Source organism: Blennius ocellaris, assembly GCF_963422515.1.
Source record: "Blennius ocellaris genome assembly, chromosome: 15".
In the NCBI taxonomy this organism is placed as follows: Eukaryota; Metazoa; Chordata; class Actinopteri; order Blenniiformes; family Blenniidae; genus Blennius; species Blennius ocellaris.
The window spans coordinates 10,003,330-10,023,630 of record NC_137664.1 but is presented as its reverse complement, the minus strand read 5'-3'; the positions used below and the strand labels follow the sequence as shown (position 1 = coordinate 10,023,630).

The window sequence follows — 20,301 nt, the reverse complement described above, 5'->3', positions numbered from 1 at the left end:
TAAGGCAGTGTGAATTGCCTTGTGTCCGAATGGGGCTATAAGTGCTCTGAGCTACACTCTTGTCATAGGCAAAAGCTGTTTGAAGATCTTTCTGATCTGGGTCTGGTGGTGTTTTCCTTGAAAAAATCTGACTCTCTTGGGAAGGCAGTGTTAATGTTCCTTCATTATATGTATATGGTTATACGAGAGGATTTGTGCTGGTGGAGTAATATCTTGTTTGGTCGATGGAGGGCAGCAATAATGCCGTTTCTGGTCATAGATATAAAACACTAGATGCCTCAATCTGCCGCCTCTGACGTGTTTCCAGAGCCGCCGTCTTGGGGCGGTCAGCCGCTCTATCCCGTGGGCACTTCATGGAGAAAGATTGGGAGAGGGAAAAGTCTTCCACGGGATAGAGATATTTCCTCAGCTTTAAAATTAGGTATTATTTGTGTTGCTACTTGGACTAGCAAGCGAGCTACGAATGCTTTTGTGGATTTTCTAGCCTGGGATCTATATGTTTAGCTCGAGCGGGAGACCGTACCAAGATGGAAGCGCTTGGAGGCACGTCATATGCGGCGCTAAGAGGCATCTAAGTGTTTTATCCATGTTTCCGTTTACATAGCATCTCATCATCCGGGTTACGTTCCTACGGCAACGCAAAGTAGCTTCCTCGCAGAGGATCATGGGAAAAAAATCAGACAATTGAAGCGGAGGGAGTTTCGAAATATTCTTCAATTATTTACACGATAACATCAAATCCTTTCGTTATATAACATCGATAACTGCTATCCGGCGTGAGCATGATCTGTAAGTACAGCTAATGTGTTTTAAACTCTTAGAATAGTATTAAATTTGTGTGGACACAAATTCGTCGACACAAAAACAGCTCGGCGGCTAACAGCTGCGTTTGATCCTGTTGGTGTTGCGATGCACGGAATCAAAATATTTACATCACAGCTAGTAATAAACACGTTTAACTTCCCAAGGCGTGTAACTTCATAACATCCCCCTCTTCCAGCGGGAGCCTGTTTCTCGAATACATATCCGCGACGAAGAACAAATGCTCTCCAGTAAATATGGAGCTGAAGCTGGAGGTTGTTTTGTCGTCGAGCATCAAACGGAAGAAACCATGGCCGAGATTCTGCTGGCTTGGACAGGTGCGGAGAGTTTAACCTCAGCTGGTGGCGCTGTCATAGTGTTGCTGTGATTGTCACAAGCAAATGGGGCCCACGTTTGTGTCGTTCCTCTTCAGGAGAAGGAGTCCGTCTTTCTGTTAGATGACAAACGGATCAGTGAGATCAACCTGGTGTCTGGTCGTACTAAGAAGAGGACACCTAAAATCCATCATCTGCTCAAATGCGTGGTGACACTGTCTTCATCCCACAATGGTGAGATCAATGTGCAATTCTTTTTCTATCTATCTATCTATCTATCTATCTATCTATCTATCTATCTATCTATCTATCTATCTATCTATCTATCTATCTATCTATCTATCACATGCTTCTTCTTGTTTTAAAGGTATGTGGCTTTGTGGACTTTTGGTCACTGGAGAGTTGTTCCTGTGGAACAAAGACAAAGATTTGTTGAAGATGGCTGCAGCAGTCCCAGAAGTACTTTGTATAATTACTTCTGCTCAAGGTATGTACTGGGTACCATTAGATTAGATTCTAAAAAAAAAAAAAAAGGCGAGACAATAATGTAAAAACAGCATTAACAAACCCATTGCTAAATAGGTTGTGGTGATATGTAAATATAACTGAATTGTAACACATTTTTAAACACTTTAATGATTGCAGAAGTATTAAACTTGTATGGTGCATTTCTTTTTTAAATGCCTGAACATTGTAGCTGAGAGACTGTGTTTTTATATTTGTACCTTTTGTTTTAGTCAATTCAGCTGTACACACTGTGTACTTTAATTCCTGTTACCTATCAAGTAACGTGTCTTGACGTTATTGCATTTATACAGGAAGTCCCCTGAAAGTCTCTCTCCAGGTCTCATTAGATGGAATGCGTGTTCTACTGGTCACCAAAACTGGGCAAGTGTTCTTATGGGAATGTCAAGATGTGAAGGGTCTAACAGGACTACGTGATGGCCAAGTGAAGGGACATTGGGCGCACGTACGCTCACTTGAAAACATCATGCTGCCTTCTTCTCAAGACAAAGAAGCTTCGCAACACACAGTCTTTGTTAAGACGGAGGTCTGTCTACAGAATGGGACATATATTTGTCTAATCTCTCAATTCTTAATGTTCCTTTTACACGGACTTTGTTATATCTCTTGTCTATCTGCCTCAGGAAATGGGTGATACTTGTTTATCAGCATTTGTTTTCACATCTGGAAAGAAACTTATTATCACATTCCTTAAAATACAATGGGAAGAGGGCCACATCAGAGATGGGTGAGTGTGCAGGTCAATGTACTGTTAAGGACAGAAGTGTTCTTGGCAAATTCTTATATTTAATGTTGCATAACTTTGTAGATCTGTCGGATACAGCATACAGTGGACCACCAAGACATACCCAATATCGAGTCTTACTCCACCTTGCCAACCTGTGAAGTCTAGAGGAGCTTTGGTACCTGCCTTCTCCCCCGATGGCAAGCTCTTAGCCATTGTTTTGAACCAAAGAAAACCTCAGGTGAACATCTGGGTGCCTGTTTATCAATGCCCTAATCTTTTCAAATGTAAATACAACTCTGGATATCCTATTTTGAGTTGCAGGCTACACAGGTCCTGTTTGTGAGTACACAGAATTTTGTCACAATATCAAGGGACCTTGGAGGATGTGGAAGCAAAAAAATGGAAATCCCCTCAAAGTACACAAGGTTAGTAGGTCAGAGGAAAAGGCAAGAAAAAGGTGTTGTAATTGCTGCTATGCACTAATGAACCCTCTTTAATTTTCCTGGCAACATCTGTCTTACCCTTAATGTTGAAATGTAGCTTCCTGAAATATAATCAAACCCCCTTTTATGATTATATATTTTCATTCTTTCATACTTGTCATACTTTTTAGATATGTCACCAAGACTTCTAATGTTTTCACTAAAGTGTATCCGTAAATGACCATAAGGTATCTATTCCAGGTATTACTTTAAAATCTGTGAATTCTAATTGTTTCATTCATGAAGTTTATTTTTGCTTTCATCCAATCAGATCCTACTGGGTTGGAAGTGTCAGCTGGTCACCTGGAGGCCTGTTCTTGGCTTGTGTTTTGAAAAGAGGTTCTCTTCTGATGTTGGCTCGGCTTGGAGGTCTTCTCACTCTGTCGACCTCCGGTTGCAACGTTGACTTTGGCCCTGCACACTTCCTGCCCCTGCACCCGCTGGTTACCTACAGGTATGTTTATGATGCTGATGAGTGAGTGATAGAATATATTGTTTTCGCACTTTTACCGAGTATATCGACAAAGTATAAATGTACCATGAAAGCATGTGATATTATATTAAATATAATGGTTACCTTGTATACATTCTGTGATAGTGTTTGTTTTCACTTTTGCAACTAGGCCACCGATCTCATTGGGGAAAGCAGACACTTCACTGTCCAGCTCCAGCATGTCCGTGCGGGATGTCATGAGGCAGCGGTATTCTGTAACCTGGCATCCGCAACTAATGTATCTCATTGTGTCTGATGGATACCAAGCCACTGTCACAAAGGTGCTGGACAGGCCTTGCCCTGGCCTGTTGCTGAAAGCGCTACTCAAAGACATCAAAGTTGACCTGCAGAAGGCCAGCCAACGGGTGGACAATTTACAGGTGATTATACAACAACTTTAAGAACAGGCTCTATCACATCAAAAGGTGCGGCATGTTCAGAAATAGGCTATTCCGATTTTTGTTATCAATTCGGCTGAGATCAAAGGAGAGGCAGGAATGCAAAATTTCATATGCAACTTTCTAGTTTTGCGCTATTGTTACATTTTAAATGAAATACAATAGAATAGCGCTTCCTGGAGTACTTTAATCATTTTCTGATTCAGGCAAAGTCCTGGCTGGAGGCAGTGTCTTCCTTGAACCTGGAGAGCAACTTGGAACAGTTCAACTCTACTGTTACAGCCGGACCCCACACAGACGCAGCACCTGCAGACAGATCCACTTTGCCACTTTTCCTACAGGATCAGCAGACATTGGGTGGTACCAAGGACTTTTATGAAAGTGCTCAGGTTAATAACAATCTTGAATTAAAAAAAAAAGTGTGAATTCTGTGTGACATGTATGATGTCATATTGTTGTTGCCTGTCTAGTATTTTCTATAATGAGTAGTTTTGCTGTTGTGTGTGTGTGTTTATGTTTTCTAGGCTTATTGTGAGGATGAGTCTGATGCAGACGCACTTCCTCCCTGGTCTCATGCTGATGATGGTGGTCGCTTGGAGTTTGCCTCAATGTTTGACACACTCCATGCCATTGGCACACATTCTGACACCGCACTTGTTGCAAGCCCTGACTATGAAAGAGATTCAGTTGAAACTGAGAGGAAGCCTAACCTTCACCGTGAACTTAAGAAGATCCAGAGTAGGTTGTTGACAGCTTGGGCTTTCAGCACGTCTCTGGGAAATGCTATTGAGCACCGAGCTCGTCTGCTGAAGCATACGCTGTGTTGCATGGTGCGATTTGCTGCCTTACTCCATTTGATCCCCAATCCTCCTGTCTGCACTGGAGAAAATAATACTTCATCAAAGCTCTTCCCCCTAATCGCAACAATTCTAACTTTCCTTCCCTGGGACAGCACTCCCTCTGAAGGGCCACACTGCCTAGCGTTGATGGTGGAGTTTACTAAACAAGTAATATGTCTTCTGCTGACCCCCCACTCTGACAGAAGTCACTCTCATCTATCATCCCAAATGTTGTCTCAAGCCTTGCTTGTCTTGCAACTGGTCTCTGATTCGCTTGACCATACCTACAACTTGCAGCAAAGAACTTACTGGTCCTCTGCAGAGAAGGAGCCTCCTTCTCAGCCGTCACAGCTCTGGTTTTCAGATGTATTCAATGTACCTCTGCTGCAAGATGACAACGAGAAATCCAGCTTTGTACAGCCCTCTTGGCCTTTGCCCCAACGACCATCGAGTAGGTAAGAACGGTGTTTTGATTTGATTAATCTTTCACTATGAACATACAGGGTAACTGTAATAATGTGAGAACTTTAGCAGTTGCATGTCAAGACAACAAGTCCACCTATTCAACTACAGTAGTGACTTCCACTTTTGCAGGTTGTTGGGGATCTATCAGATGATATACAACATCACCAAACAGTATGCCGAAGAACTGAAGAACTTTACTGGCTTTGATGGCTGTGAGGAAGAAGAGCAGCAGTTGACTGTCATCATGTCCCAGATCCAGGGAGCCGTGCAGGCAGCAGGAGGAAGGCTGGAAGGGAGTCCTGCCCTGCTGAGTTATCCAGGTTTGGAACACGTCGATTAGTTACCCAACTGTGGTTATGAAATAAGTAAATAAAACGTATTTTTACTTGTTAAATTAGACAGTACAAAATATGGCTCCAGAATAGTATCTGTAATTTTGGTAATTCTTTCTATTTGCAGCAGAGTAACACTCACACGCCAATAAACCACTTAACAGTTATATCTGGATACATGTAATTGTTTCTGTATTTTTATTAAAGTTGAGCACTTGTTGTCCCCGTCAGGTGAACATCTTTTCTTATGTGGCTCGTACACTCAGAGTGTTCAAATGTGGCAATTACAGATCTCTGAAGGACAAACAAAAAGTAAGAACTGTCTTTATGGATTTATATATATGTGTGTCTGTGTGTGTTTATAAAATTTGTATGAATGCTAAAGTTACTATTTCATGCGTTCTGCTTTCTCTTGATGTTAGATTGTGACCGGAGTGTATATCAGGAGACACGGCTTTGTCTGGCACTCCTCTATAGTCTTTTGTCACAGTACCAGCTGAAGGAAGCCCAGGAGTTGGGGGACCACATGGCCAATCTGGTATTGCGCAGCGCTGGACACCAGAAGGACTGCTCAACAGGTCAACCATAATTAATATGTTCTCAAGCTTTTGTTTTTAATCATGTTTGAGTCATTATATGCAAGTTGTAAGTACCTCATGCATCTCCTCACACTTCTAGTGAATGTTTGGTTTAAAAATTGTACACAAGGAGAGTTTTTTTTCAGGCTACCTGAATATGTGACATTCAGTTTGGAGTAGACTGACTTCTTATGCACAAAGATTACACCTCAGCTTTCTGTTTTTGTTTGTTTCAGTAAAGGAAGAATATGGGTTGTTTCTAACTATTGAATGAATGCTCTGTGGCAGACTCTGCTCCTTTCTGTCAGCTGCCGATGGACCTTCACCCCGACGCAGCCTGTGCTGTGGTCCAGACTCTGGGGAGATTCATGTCCTCTTACTTCACCAATCAACCACTTCACATTCTTCCCCCTCACAATGTAGCCATCTTACCCCCATTGCATCTACCTCACGGTGCGTTTCCAAAACACATTTGCCCAATAAAATGTAATTTGCTAATGATTGTTAGTGTTTGTTTTAATGTCTTTTTTTTTTCCCCCAGAACCCAGTTTTGGGCGCTTGGTGCCTTTGTGCCAGGAAGAAGTGGCCAGAGCGGTGCGACAGCAGCACCTATCACAAGTGTGGACTGTGGACTATGCCCTGGATCTGCTGCTGCTTGGGGGTCTGCTTCCCGAGGCTGTGTGGCTGGCCTCTAATTTGGGTGACTGGAAAACAGCAGTATCTCTGAGCCTGGCCTACACCAGTTACTGCAATGACCGTTCCAAATTCTCTCGGTCAGTTTAAAAGTATTTACAAATCAAGCATTGATTTACTATTATACTGCTGTCATCACAGAAAAACCTAATATTCTGTTCTTCATCATCTCTTTTAATACAGGCTCAGAAGGAGAGAGCTCCACCTGCCGTCAATGTTGAAACCTGACAGAATTTTTCAGACAGAGTTAGAGTGTCTTCTCTGCATTGAGGCTGAGTCAAAAGAGTGCAAAGACAGCGATAGTGACAGAAGCTTGATGGGTGAGTGGGACCTCCTATTTTTAAAATATGAAACTGATGCCCACCTAAGGCTTTGAACCTTATCAGTTTGTTTCCCATTCTTCTATAGATCTTTTGGATGTGGAAGACTGGGACCTTTTACGGGTTTCCATACAGGAGATTCTGAAGGCGTCGGTCATTGCAGGAGTGAATGTCATGTCTTCACCTTTGTCTTCTTTGCTGGACACAGCCAAAGAACTTTGCTCTTCTCTTCCTACCTTGGTGCCCACGGCTCTCTATCTGCCGTCTCCACCTCTCTATTGTCCACAGCCCTCTCCCAACACGCAGGTAAAGTTAGTGGAGAGGCGCTTTTTCATACAATTCTAATTTATATTCTAGAATTAAATGTTGTTTCTGTCTTATATTTAGGACAAGATCGGGACACTGGAACATCTTGCAGAAGTTACTTGCCGACACAAAGTGTCTGGGATCCTTCAAAGACTGCTGCTCCTTCTGAGATCTGGTCATTGTTGTCATCCTGCTGCACAGTGGTACATCAGCCATCTGCGTCGTGCCAGACACCTGCTGCACAAGGTATGTTTTTTTAACTCGGTGTGAGGAGTTATTATCAGATTGAATGGGCTGTATCAGACATTCACGCCTATGGGCAATTTAGAGTTACATCTTCAATCATGTTTTTTGACTCTGGAAAGCATATAAACTCGATAAAGAAAGGCCGACCGTGAAACGAAAACTTGAAACCAAGGATAGTGAATTCTCTGTGTTGAATCTCTCACCTCACGGCGAGAGGCCAGAGTTATAACCATGACCACAGAGTGCAATGTAGTCTTATTTTCAGATCAAGAAGAAGTATCCCTACCCGTCAGTGCCTGAAAAGGAAAAAACTTTCCCAGAAGGACTGATGAAATTCGTTACCCATAGTGGTCCCTTCAGACGCGGGCCCAATAAAGACGGCTACTTGGACGCTGACACCATTCAGATTATCAGTAAGATGAACATGTACATGTCACAGTGAATCATCAGACTTAAAGCTTCTGATCTCATATCATGTCATCCTGATAAACTGTGTTTCTGCCACCAGTCTGTTTCAGAGAGCTGTGCGCTCTATGCTGGATGCTTCATGTTCGGGACCAACTCTCCATTTCCTGCAGGAGATATCACACTGCTAGACAGCGATGTAAAGACGAAGACGTAAGACATTTTCGAGTATGTAACATGTTCTTATAATTAACTACAGCCATTAATGCTCAGTAAATTCCAATTTGCATTTGTGTCACTATAGATCTCTGCCAATACAGAAGTGAACACTGCTTGTGTGGAGGCTCTCCACTGGGCCTGTCGTTTTCTGCCTTTCTCACGATTCCTCAATGCTGAAGAAATCCTTCAGGACATACTGCTTAGCCTTGTGTCTGAACTGCCTCCTATGTCTCTGGTGAGAATTGCTTTCTTTTTCTTGAATACATGTTGCATATCACAGTAAATGAGGCCTTAAAAAAAAATAATGGCTTTTTTTTTTTTTTGCTTCCCAGGTGGCAGACACACTGGTACGAGCCTTTCCAGATGAGGAAGAGTCTGTCAGAGTTCCTCTGAGAGAAAAATATAACTCACTCCTGCAGAGACTAAGGCAATGCCAAGTACTCGGTACGTTTTTTTTTTTTTTTTTTTTTTAATTGATTAGTTGTTTGCAAATGTTGATCAGCACCTGAAAGAATGGATTTTTTCACATAACTATTATTTATTTTAATCTCATGTACTCTGGTGTCTTTCTTTTCATTATTGGTTCTTTACATCTAAATTGTTAAGATTATTCTTAGAATGAAAGAGATATTTTCCAATTTTTGAAAAAACAATAGGCAGGGTCATAACAACCAGTCTTTGTATTGCTATTGTGCTCGTTACATGTGATCACTTCATAATAATTTGATTGTTGCATTTCATCTGCCTTTCAGAAGAGGACAAAGAGGAGGAGAGTGAATTGATGATGATTTTGATTCAAGACAAATTCAGGCAAAGGAAAAAGCATCTGGGACGTTTGCAGAGGCACATTGACCCCCCTGTGCTCCATTTGTGGGAGAAAGAAGATGAAGAGGAGGACATAGGAAGCAAACATGGGATTGCAATGTTAAAGCAGCTTTCACTGGGCACAAGTTTGAGCACCAGCAGCTTAGGCGACTGCACGTTTCCCCCTGTGTGCAGTGATGGAGACACAGCAGAGAATACATCGGAGGCCATCTCTCCTGAACAGCAGAGTAGAGCCAAGACCAGGTATCTGATGTTGAACACCTGTACTGCCATACTCTATCCTCTGGTGCATCTGTGTTATGGCTTATTAATTATAAGGACTTTGTTCTTTTCAGGAGCAAACAAAAAAACAAAGTTAAAGAGAAGAAACATGTAAAGAAGCGTGCTGTTAAAACTGGCAGTGTCAAGAAAGAGGAGGTTCAAGGTGATTCCGAGGAGAATGAACAACCCTTCCTTCCAGTGGTTGGAACGTGGGAATTTGAGCTGGAAGATGAGGAGTATTTAAATTTTCTGGAGCTTTTCCTGAGCTACCTGCTGGAGAAGGATAGTGAATATGGTGGCGACTCGAGCAACGAACCTCCTTTGTTGAATGGCTTCTGCTCTGAGATAAGGGAGAAAGAACTGCACTCCCTCACATTTGATGTGCTCACAACGATACGTCGTCAAAGAGATGGGCACCATCCAGTAGGGAAACATTTGGGGAAGGATCCACCGGTGTTCAGAGCTGGTTCTTGTTACAGGCCTGTGGGTCAAGACGGAACACCTGAGCTCCATCCTTCCTCTGTCTGCAGTGAATCTCCCATGTCGAGGATCAGTCTTCCCGTCACCTCTCAACCTGGATGGAGAACTGGGACGCAAAAAGGCTTGTTTGGACTCAAACAGCGATGCAGCCTGCCTTCAAACCAAAGAGTGAAACAGAACCTTTATCGTTCTGAAAGTACCGGTACTCAAAGTGCCTTTATTACAGAGCATCCATCCGACAGCTCCAGATGTGGGAACTCAGTGACTGTGGCAGCTGTGACTGAATTACAGCAGGGACTGGACCCCAAACTGGAGGCTCAGTTTCCCAAGCTGGGCAGACTCCTAGAATGGATGGTACGTTGGGCCGATAGGAGGGCAGTACTTGGACATCATGGCAAAAAGAAGAAAGAAAAAGGAGTGGAAAGTGTGGGAACAACTGATGAAGGAGTAGTGATCCGTGTCAAAGCTTCAGCACCTGCAATACTCACTTCCCTCAGTTTGCTGGAGCACAGATATGCTGCTTTACTCGGGACGGTCCGCAGCAGTGCTCACATGCAAGTTCCACAAGTGCAATGCATCCTCGCCCCCGTTTTACAACCTGCTATGGACGGGCCACTTGAGAGGGAGAGCAGCGTTGATACAGGCTACCCTGGATCAGTCCACACACCCATCAATGTTGTTGATGACAAAGTCCAGCAAGAAGAAGAATCCAGGTGAGTCCACGTGTTATTCATGAGAGTAGATTGCTGAACCAGATCTAAATACACATGTAGTGTAAGCCAAGGTATTGTATGATGTAAATATTCTAATGCAATGTTTTTTTTCTGACATTTTCTTTATCAGTGTAGGTGATTAGGAGAGATTTTTTTTAGATTTTGCACTCCTTGAATATTCTTGCTGGAGACAGTAACACAGAAACAAAGTAAATAGATAAATGATGGCAATGCAATTACAGGTGAAACGTGAAAGAGAGTCTAGACTAGAAAAAGTTCAAACATGCACTTTGTATTCTTGACAATGTACGAGGTTTACTTATTAATTGTTTGGCTTGCAGTGGTGAACCAGAAGAAGTTACATTTCACAGAACGTCCCTCCTTACTGACCAGGATCAGTTGATGTGTCATACTGAACTGGGACAGTCAAGTTTTCTTGATGACAGGGATGTACCTCCGGAAAATAAAGGTTTGGTGTTACATTGTATTGGCTCATCTAAGTTGCAGTAATGCAGTCTTGTAATGGAGAACACTGACCTTTTTTCCACACTTGCAGGCCCAGATATTTGCAGCGAGGGCTTGGAAGTGTCCTATTCTTGGTCCAGTGAGAACATCTCTGGAAACATCTGCACACCTGATATGGTTATTGTTGGCATTTAATATTACCAGGCCTTATTTTTATTGTCAAAGTTCTCAAAAGACCCAAATAATTGTTATTTTATTGTCTTTTCAGAGTTTGAAGGTTGCCGACCTAGACTGCTCAGTTAAGGCCAAAGATATGTCCAGTTCTAGCTCTCAGTAAGTTATGAATTAATAATGATTGTTTGTTTAAATTTGGTATTGTAGATAATTTTTTTTCTAGTGGATCAATCACTTTTATTTCTAAACTCTCAATAGGAGCTTGATCAATGTTGCGAAAGCGGTTTTTGTGTTTAATTGGGACCACAGACTCGGCATACAGAAGCTTTTCTGAAATGATAATTATGTTGTTGCTTTTTCAGCCACTGTTATGCTGAAAACCTTCACACCCCTCCACATCAAGAAGTCTCTGCTTTGCCCACTGACGAACCGAAGGCTACCGTTTCCACAGAAGTCACTGATTCACCTGAGATGTGTCTCCCCAACTCAACTGTTAACTCTGCAAGCAATCAGGCACACACCTTCACTCCAGCTGCACCCATTGTGGATTCTACTATTCCCAATCAGGCATCAACCACTGAAACCCCAGCAGGGAGACAGCATCTCGGAGAAGACTTATTCAGACTTATTCAGGTATGAACAGACTGGCCAAAGAAATTGAATTGACTAAAAGATGAACTCATAACTGAGATTGTTTTTATTTTGTTTTGTTTGTTATTGCAGCATATCAACTACATGAGTCTGAGGGATGTTCTTCAAGCCTCATTTTCTAATGTACAGAGCTCCACTTTGGCCCAGTCTAATGTGATCTCCTCAGTCCATAATGTGCCTTCATCATTAACTGCAAACTCCATCCCTGAGCCATATGCCCCACATATTCAACCTACCACCTCTGGATCACCTCAAACAAAGAAATATGTGCCAAAATCTGTATCCAACAAGCCCCAGGTCCATCAAACCTCTGATTGTGTCCCTACTCACCAGTCTGCAATGCAAAGTTCAGTCAAAACGTCGTTTCACACCAACACGATGACAGTCCCCACTGCCAGTGGTGCAGGTGTAAATTATCAGGTAAACTTGACACATATTTTTCAGTTTTGACTGGTTAGCTTATCTTCGAAACTGTTCCAAAATCACAGGTGAACCAAAGTAATTTTCACTTGTCTTTTCTTCAGGAAATGCAGCCGCTCTCTGTCCAGGCAGGATCACCAGAATGTCTTTCACGAGGGAGCAGGAAGGGCATCCCCTGCTCAGAGGGACTTCTGGCCACGACTGATAGCAATCATACTTTACATAGTGCTTCTGTGTTGTTGCCTCAGAGTGGTAGTGCCCAAAAGGCGTCTGATCCCCCCATACAAGGCCTGAGGTTACTTCAACTCCACCGCCCTTCTTTACCACAGCAAAGTGTCTCAAAGTTTGCCTCAACACCACCGCTGCAGACTCGGGACACTGTGAACCCTTTCTTACTAGAAAACAGTCAGCACATGTCAAAACATAATACCCAAACAACCTCAGTTAAAAGAGGGAAGAACAAAAAAGCAGGATCGAAAAAATACCCCAGATTTAATACTTCCCATGACCCAATACCCAGGAGCTCCCAACAAACGTTCTGGCCACCAGAGCAGTCCAAACATCAAGAGTTTTCACTGCTTCCTCCAATGTCACCAACTCACACAGCTCCACCAGTACAAGGCCTTTGCCTGCTGCGCATCCATCCTGAGCCATGCAGCAACATCCACCTCCCCAAAATACATTCACGATCTTTGTCTAGACCTTCTACTGTCATCACAGCTCCATTGACAGAAACACCTGTGATCAAGCTTGTACATATTGATTCTGGACCAAAAATGGTAAATACTTCACTTCTAAATTTAGTATGGTTACAACCTGTATAGTTACTAATGTATGGATGTTTGTCTTCTAAACAGACGCTGCCCCTGGCAACTCCTTCAGTGCAAATGACCCACCCCATGTCTGTAGCGGAGTTGAGCAATTCAGTGATTGGAAGACAGATCGCTGAAGCGACTCTGCAGCGGCCGACAGTAGAGCTGACAAATAACGGCCCTACGATGTCTACTCCTCCTTCCAGCTTGAACTCTCGAAAAAGGTAATCATATGTTTGCTTGAATGGTAATGGTTTTTCTTTACAACTGAGATAGTACTCACTATACTCACTTTGTGCTAATAGGCACATGAGGAGAGAGGAGAAGACAAGAAAAGCAGAGGTCAGATTCAGACCAGACGACTCCATCATCCCCACACAAGAAGTAGGAGACTATTCTTAAGAAGTCATTTGTTCGGACAAGTCTTTGGTTGTTACTTTACAATCATGATTCCCCCTCTGTATTTAGCCAGCTGAAGTGCCTGTAACTGAACAACCAACATGTGCTGAGGATATCCCGTCTGGAGTGGACGTTTCCATTCCATATGGTGAGTGTCACCCACAGACTTTATAACCAAGCACAAAACTTCCACATTTTTAACTTGATTGCAAAAAAAAAATAAAAAGAAAAAAAATAAATATATATATATATATATCGCCTGAAGGTTTCATTGATCTTATTATCAGATTATTTACATTTTTATTGTATTGTTAAAATGCAAGAATACCCTCATAATTCCAGCTCAGAGAGAATTAAAAAGGTTTAAATTTATAGTGACTCACCGGAGGTTTGTTTTTGCTTTCATCATTGCAATCAACATCTTGTGAAAAACATCAGGGAATCTGACAGTCGACCAAGAAGAACTAAGTGGTGTCAAAATGGCAGCAGTGTTAAATATTAAAGCTTTGTGAGAAGGCTCCTTGCTCCTGACAGTTTGAGATCCCCCGCTGGAGAAGTGTAATTGTGTAATTGTCAAAGGGCTCATATGTCCTGAGTGTCTTGCATACAATACAGTATAATGTACAATTTCATCGGACAGCTGACTGCAATATTTAGTCTCAATAACCTTTCTTTTTTTGTGAGATATATTTATTAGGTTTTTAACCACTTAACAAAACACAAACACATTTGGCTCAAATATACATTATGATAAACAGTCAAGGTCAAACAGGTGTCAAGCTCAGGCTATACATCATGTACTTAACACCTGTATCAGTAAAGAAAGAGGTAGTCAATACACGAATAGTTATAGAAGAAAGAAGAAAAAAAGGAAATAGATGAGAATAAAAAAAAAAACAATATCTGTCTATAGCACAAATCGTCTTGTAAGAATAGTGGAAACATTTAATCTAATATATGTTCCATGTTCTGTGGAAGACATCCTCTTTTGAGTGTAGTTTACACATCAAGTAGTCCAGTGGAATATAATCAATTATGACTTTTTGCCATTGTACCTTGGAAGGAGCTTTGTCTGTGCTCCAGTTTAAAAGAATACACTTTAACCCTTCTGTTGATGTGCTGTTCTTCAACTCTCAGGCCCTTTGGACTCTTTCCTAACTGGTCAAACACTTTTGGATAAAGTCATGTCCACTTCAGCTGAGCTCCATGCTTTTGCATCCACATGTAAAAGACCTCCGGAGTGTCACGATGCTTTCACTAACACAGAACCAGGTAATTAGAATTATTAATATAGTAATTGGTTTGCACAGGAGAAAGACCCCCCCAGAATTTAATTTCCTGTGTATTTCAGGTTGTCCTCTGACATTTGTGGGTAAAGATGCATCTACCCAGGTCTCTGTGCCGGCAAGAAGCCCGAACTGTAAGTTGATTTGAAATCCTGGGTTGAGGAACAGCATACTGTTTCTTTCTGATGTTTGGGTAGTACATTAAAAAATATATTTCTATATACTAGACTAAACTATTTCTATTTTCTCCTTCTAGCACAAGGGAGTTTGCAGATTGATAACGAAAACCCTGTTCAAGACTCGAAGATAAATCTGCATGAACCAGAGAGCATTCAGGTAATAGTCTGGACAGACAAGGTCGAATCAGCACTACATAAAGTGGCAGCCCTGAAAATGTTTTATGGAGTGACTAGAATTCATATGTTTGTCAATCTTATAGGCACATACCACTTTGCATCAGCAGTTATAGGTAATGCATCATTTCACATTTGTGGTTTCTTGTCGTTTATTGCAGGATCTCGGTGGCCGACAATTCATAAGCATCTTGGACATAACGGATACAGGGTACTCTCAAAACATACAACCCCGTCCCAACCCAGGAGCACAGGAGATGCCTTCCATCTCCCCCTCTTCACCTACCTCTGCTCAGCTTCATCTTTTTGCAACATCGGCAATAATAAGTGGCTCTGCTGCAGCTCCTGCTGATGATTCACGACCCTCTATCACAATTCCAGAGGATCTCCTGAATCCCACCAGTCACTCAGGTCTTTATACGTATTTAAAAGGAAAACTGTATGCCGCTATGTCTTTACATCACAAACATACACAAAGACGTACACTTGATACCTCTGAAATGTTTTTTCAGAACTGCATAACCCAGAGGAGTCAACGGCATTAAGTCGCAGTGAGCCCGGAGATCTTTCAGAAAGAAGCACTTCTCCAGTGGATCATGTTACAGATGATCCCTCTGATTCTGAGATCTGTCGGGCCATTAAGACCCAGAGTGTCGAGCCTCGTCGAGCCTTCTCCTCATCGAACTCAGTGTGGTTCTCCTCTCGCCTGTTGGAGCTGGACGCTCAGCTGGCTGCTCTACAGAATATTGCTGATCATTTGGAGAGGGACTTCTCAAACTCAAATGTGGTATGACAGAATGTTTTGCATTTTTTCTGCTTCTATGTTTAATGTAGAGGTTTTCTAATAGATCTCTTAGGTTGACACATCCAGATTGATTCGTGTTTGTCCTGCTGTGTCTTTATGAAGCTGGTGAACACCATTGAAAAGTTAATCCCACGTGCCAGTACCTCAACAGCAAAGAAAACTGTCAGACTGTCTGTTCCTCTGAAAGGTAGAACTTAAAAATATCCAACCATAATGACACTGAAGATCATACTGGTTTTTGATTTACTTTTCAAGTGCCTGAAAACCATACAGGAGGCTCTAACAACTCTCCACTCTAACAGCATGGGAACCAACACCTGATCCAGACCCTCTACCTGGGATGAATGCCTTTGAAGAGGATGGTGAAAATGAAGAAGACGTGTTTCAATTTGCCTCCTGCAGTCCGAAAAGAAATACTTCTGATTGTTCGACTTCTCCTTACGGTCACAGAGCAGGTCCTGCCTCCCTTCAAACTCCGCCAAGTAAGAAATACATTTATGCTCATAAACTCTTATCTGACAGTGTCAGAGTTTCTATCCCATCGAAATCAGTTGAATCTGTTTAAAGTATGTTTATCTGCTTGTGTTATAAATTAAACTACTATTTTCTCCGCCATAGGTATGAAAGATCAAATATCTGAAATGGATGACATAAATTATGCGTAAGTTCATGGAGTTTTTCATGCCATGTAGCTATTGTAGAACTTATGTTTTCTGTTATGGATGTAATTATCTCTCCCTTTTCCCTCCTCTATTTTACAATATGCTGCCCTCTACCTGTTGATCCGTAGCTGGGCTGAGGAGAATCTGGGTCAGAGCGAGTTATCTGATACAGAAGCAATGTTGGATGAGTTGGTGAAAGAGGGTTATTTGTCTGCTACGGACTTGGATCTGTCCTCTTTGTGGACTGCCCGCCATAGCAGGTATGATCGAAACTAAAGACAAGCGTGATTCCAAATATATGCTTAAAAACGAATGATCCATAAACCAACAGTGACGTGATCCAGAGCCAGCCAGAGCAGCCACGCAGTAGCTGGATGTCGCAGGAACATCTTCCAGAGGATGAAAGGAGAGAAGTGAGGATCTGGATGAAAAGGAAACAGAGAGAAAGACTGGCTGATTATCAGAAGCACAGAAAGAGCCTGAAAGAGAAGGAGCACAAACCTTTCTCTTCCTCTACAGTGGTGGTGAGATATGGTTTGCTTTTTACTGGAATTGTTAGTCCATACCGCTGTATTTGGGATCTTATTTCCATGTTGTTTTCTCCTCTTATATACAGCAATCAACAAACGGACCAACAAAGACCACTTTGAGAAACAAAGAACCAAATAAAAAGTATGTTTTGGTTTTTTTTCTGTTCTGAGAATACATACTTGTGCATGTATAAACTGTTATGTGATTTATTAGGATGATGCTTTTGGAACAATACGTGCAAAGGACCCGTGAGGCTTGTTCACTGGCCAACAATGTCCTCACCTCTACTGCAACGCGACGTAGTTGTTTGCAGACTGACGGTCCCTGTGCAGCCGTCTCCACACAGTCCACCCCTGCACCATCCGTCAGCAGCACTCTCAGGTATCTTCTGCACCAGTAATCTGACCGTTATCATGCCCTCTAATGATAAGTGTGTAAAAATTTTAAAATTTTAACTGATTCTTAATCCCAAGTCTGATCCCAGTCCTTTAGCTCTCGCTCTTAGGCTTCTTATTGTTTTTCACTTAAGATATTATTGATAACAGCTGTTGAGATTCATAAGCAACAAAAAGCATAACTGATGTTTTACTTGTTGCTTTTGTCATTTCTTTATTATTTAATCTTTGTTACCCTTGAATACATTTTGTTTTAAAGATATTTATTTTAATGAAATAATATATTTACATACCACATTTCTTTTTATAAAAAGCATGTTGGGAAAAGGCATTCCCCTTGACCCACTAATTGTTCCTGCTGATCTTCACTGTTATAATGTAATAACATATGCAACATCTGAATACTGTACTTGGATATATAGAGGAAAAAGCGATGAGTTGAAATCATGGAGATAAAATGCATTTTTCTTAGAGATTACAGTGTGTCTGCTGATCAAAAAAGAAGTCTGAAGTCTCAGTCGGGACAAGCTCGGCCATTCCTTCGGCCACACCCGCGGCCACAGTCTGCTGAAGTGCAGGGGCGACCTTCAGAGGATTATCGAACGCGACTAGGACTACACAGACCAGGTACAATAGTCATATCTAAATAAACTGCACTGTAAAATTGAATACTGTTCAAACAGCCAAAGTAAGAAACCTGATTTTTTTATCTTTTTAATTTTTTTAAGTGACCGTTTTGCCAAAGGATCGTCTCTCCCAGGTGACCAGACGTGGCATGCTGACAGGCACAAAGAGCCAGAATGAGCAGCTCGGTGCTGGACACCAGAGAAAGACGGGGAACAACACTTTCTCAAGTTGGGGAGGGACTCATAAGGAGCAGATGAGAAGGGGAGGAAGAGAAGAGGAAAACACGGGGCTTCACGGTCTACAGGAGTCCGAGTCTAGCAGGGTAAGTGTCATTTTACTTTAACACAATATGGATCCAACTTGCACATTAACTCTCCAATTGATTGCCCTGCTTGGGACCAATAAAGTTAACTTTTAATTGTGGTTGACACCGATTACAGTTTAAGCAGCCGTAATCTAAGATAGAATTGTTGTGAGATGCCTGTTACTTCAATAGAATCAGTGGGACAAGCTATTGACAGATGACCTTGTTTTCTAAGTGACTGTACATTCCTCAGGTATTACCAGAGCATCTAGACACTCAAGACAATGTCTGCAGGACTGGTGCTTCGTGGGCAGAGTGGCTTGATGATCACTCTGGCAGTGCAAGCAGCAGTCCCAGTGTGAATAACTGGGCTGCGATTGAGAGGATGATGGCTGCAGAAGAAGGCTGAGTGTCTCAAGGACACCAAGTACACTGGCAATAAATTACATCTAATCAATAAATCAATATATATATTTTTTTTTTATTTTTATTTATGAGGCAGTTTTTGTAAATAAAAATTCAACACAGGGCGCTTCACACAGGCAGCCAAATACCAGTTCCCTTTCTGTCGATTCACGCGGTACAACACATATTGTATAGGATATCACACACCCGCAAAGCCTGATGAAAACGCCTCTATTCACGCCTTTACGGCAGATGATCTGTGATGATGTATGTGAAGCTCCGCCTGCACATATAATCCAGCACCATGACAGTCATAACTCAGTTCTTAGACTCTTCACCTCGCTAAGAACACCTCCGAGTTCGAGCCTGAGTCTTCCGTGGGGTAAACCAGCAAATCATTTGAAAGGAACAGACATCTTAAGAAAAAACAGGTTCAATTCCAAAGAAATGGAAGGAACTGTCACAGTGACAGGAATTAGTTTATGTGATGCACTTCAGAAAGAAGTAAAAGAGTCAGGAACTCTCCTGGCATTCAAGAAACATATAAAAGCTCCAATGTATATAATATGTAGTATAAAAATGTAAAACCTTTAAAAAAAAAAAAACTACTTGATTTTTGCTTTGACGGCCCCCTCAGCCCCAACCTTGCTACAGCCTCGCATTAACTCGACCATATCTCGTAAAAAGTTCTATGTGCCTCTTTTTTCTTACTGTAATGATTTGTAATGCCAACAGTTACTCTACATGAAATGTAATCTATTTATTTTGTACACTGACAATAAATTACTTTTAAGCAATCAATCAATATTTTTTTAATTTATGGGGCAGTTTTTGTAAAGTAAAATGCAGCACAAAGTGATTCAATCAGGTACTCAAATACCTGTTTTATGTTTGTATACATCATCACTTGATATTTAATATCTGTGGCACTCATATATTCTGTGATGCATTTTAAAATGTAGCTTTGTGCCACTTTATATGTTTACGTATTGGAGTTCACCAAGAATTAAATGCCTATATTTTTTTCTTCCTTTTTTTGCTGTCATTGTTTAGTTTGAAAGTGAGACTGATTTCATCAAATAAATCTGAATGTGTGAATTTGTGAAAAGGTTATGTTGCACTGTATTAATAATGTGTGACAAAAATTATCCTTGTATGAGTGGCATAACTTGACACATGTATATCTAATTAAAGCAGTTACCTCAAACATTTTTTGGCTGTTGTTTATTTTTGGTTTTGTGAGTTTTATGCTGCATTTGTGAAGAGTTTAAATATTAAAGACTTTCATTAGTGTTTTTATTTGACAAACACTAACATAATGTCCTTTAATAATGTTGAATTGAATCAGCGGATATGAACATTTTAAAGATTGCTTCTGTCTACATTGAGATGTTTATGGATTTAATGTCAGCAGTAAAGCTGATGGTAATTTGAGACTTTATAATAACTGAATGTTTGTTGATCTCTTTTCCCAGAGAAGTGGGTGAATTTGCTACTTTCTTTTTTATGATTTATGTAAATACTGTGGTGTTAAATGAAGTAACATATAACTTTGCTGTTGTACTTGTT

At 41.4% G+C, this 20,301-nt stretch overlaps 1 protein-coding gene across 1 annotated transcript; it reads left to right on the top strand.

Annotated features, from left to right (window-relative positions):
• The first annotated feature begins 678 nt into the window (after positions 1–678).
• On the top strand, positions 679–18,809 carry cplane1 (ciliogenesis and planar polarity effector 1). The gene is made up of 50 exons (XM_080509898.1): positions 679–789; positions 1,001–1,139; positions 1,235–1,370; positions 1,504–1,623; positions 1,955–2,187; positions 2,285–2,388; positions 2,470–2,626; positions 2,710–2,813; positions 3,142–3,324; positions 3,494–3,743; positions 3,968–4,150; positions 4,286–5,055; positions 5,195–5,385; positions 5,629–5,709; positions 5,820–5,975; positions 6,264–6,428; positions 6,517–6,748; positions 6,852–6,988; positions 7,077–7,294; positions 7,376–7,540; positions 7,806–7,953; positions 8,049–8,158; positions 8,250–8,399; positions 8,497–8,608; positions 8,917–9,232; positions 9,325–10,443; positions 10,785–10,912; positions 11,000–11,085; positions 11,177–11,241; positions 11,445–11,715; positions 11,806–12,153; positions 12,258–12,905; positions 13,011–13,189; positions 13,271–13,349; positions 13,434–13,512; positions 14,502–14,636; positions 14,716–14,784; positions 14,907–14,986; positions 15,165–15,414; positions 15,516–15,790; positions 15,911–15,995; positions 16,111–16,290; positions 16,427–16,469; positions 16,599–16,730; positions 16,817–16,994; positions 17,087–17,142; positions 17,215–17,382; positions 17,869–18,023; positions 18,125–18,345; positions 18,581–18,809. Exons 2-50 carry the CDS (start codon positions 1,059–1,061, stop codon positions 18,734–18,736), a joined length of 9,687 nt encoding a protein of 3,228 aa, XP_080366024.1. The 5' UTR covers positions 679–789; positions 1,001–1,058; the 3' UTR covers positions 18,737–18,809.
• Positions 18,810–20,301: the final 1,492 nt, after the last annotated feature.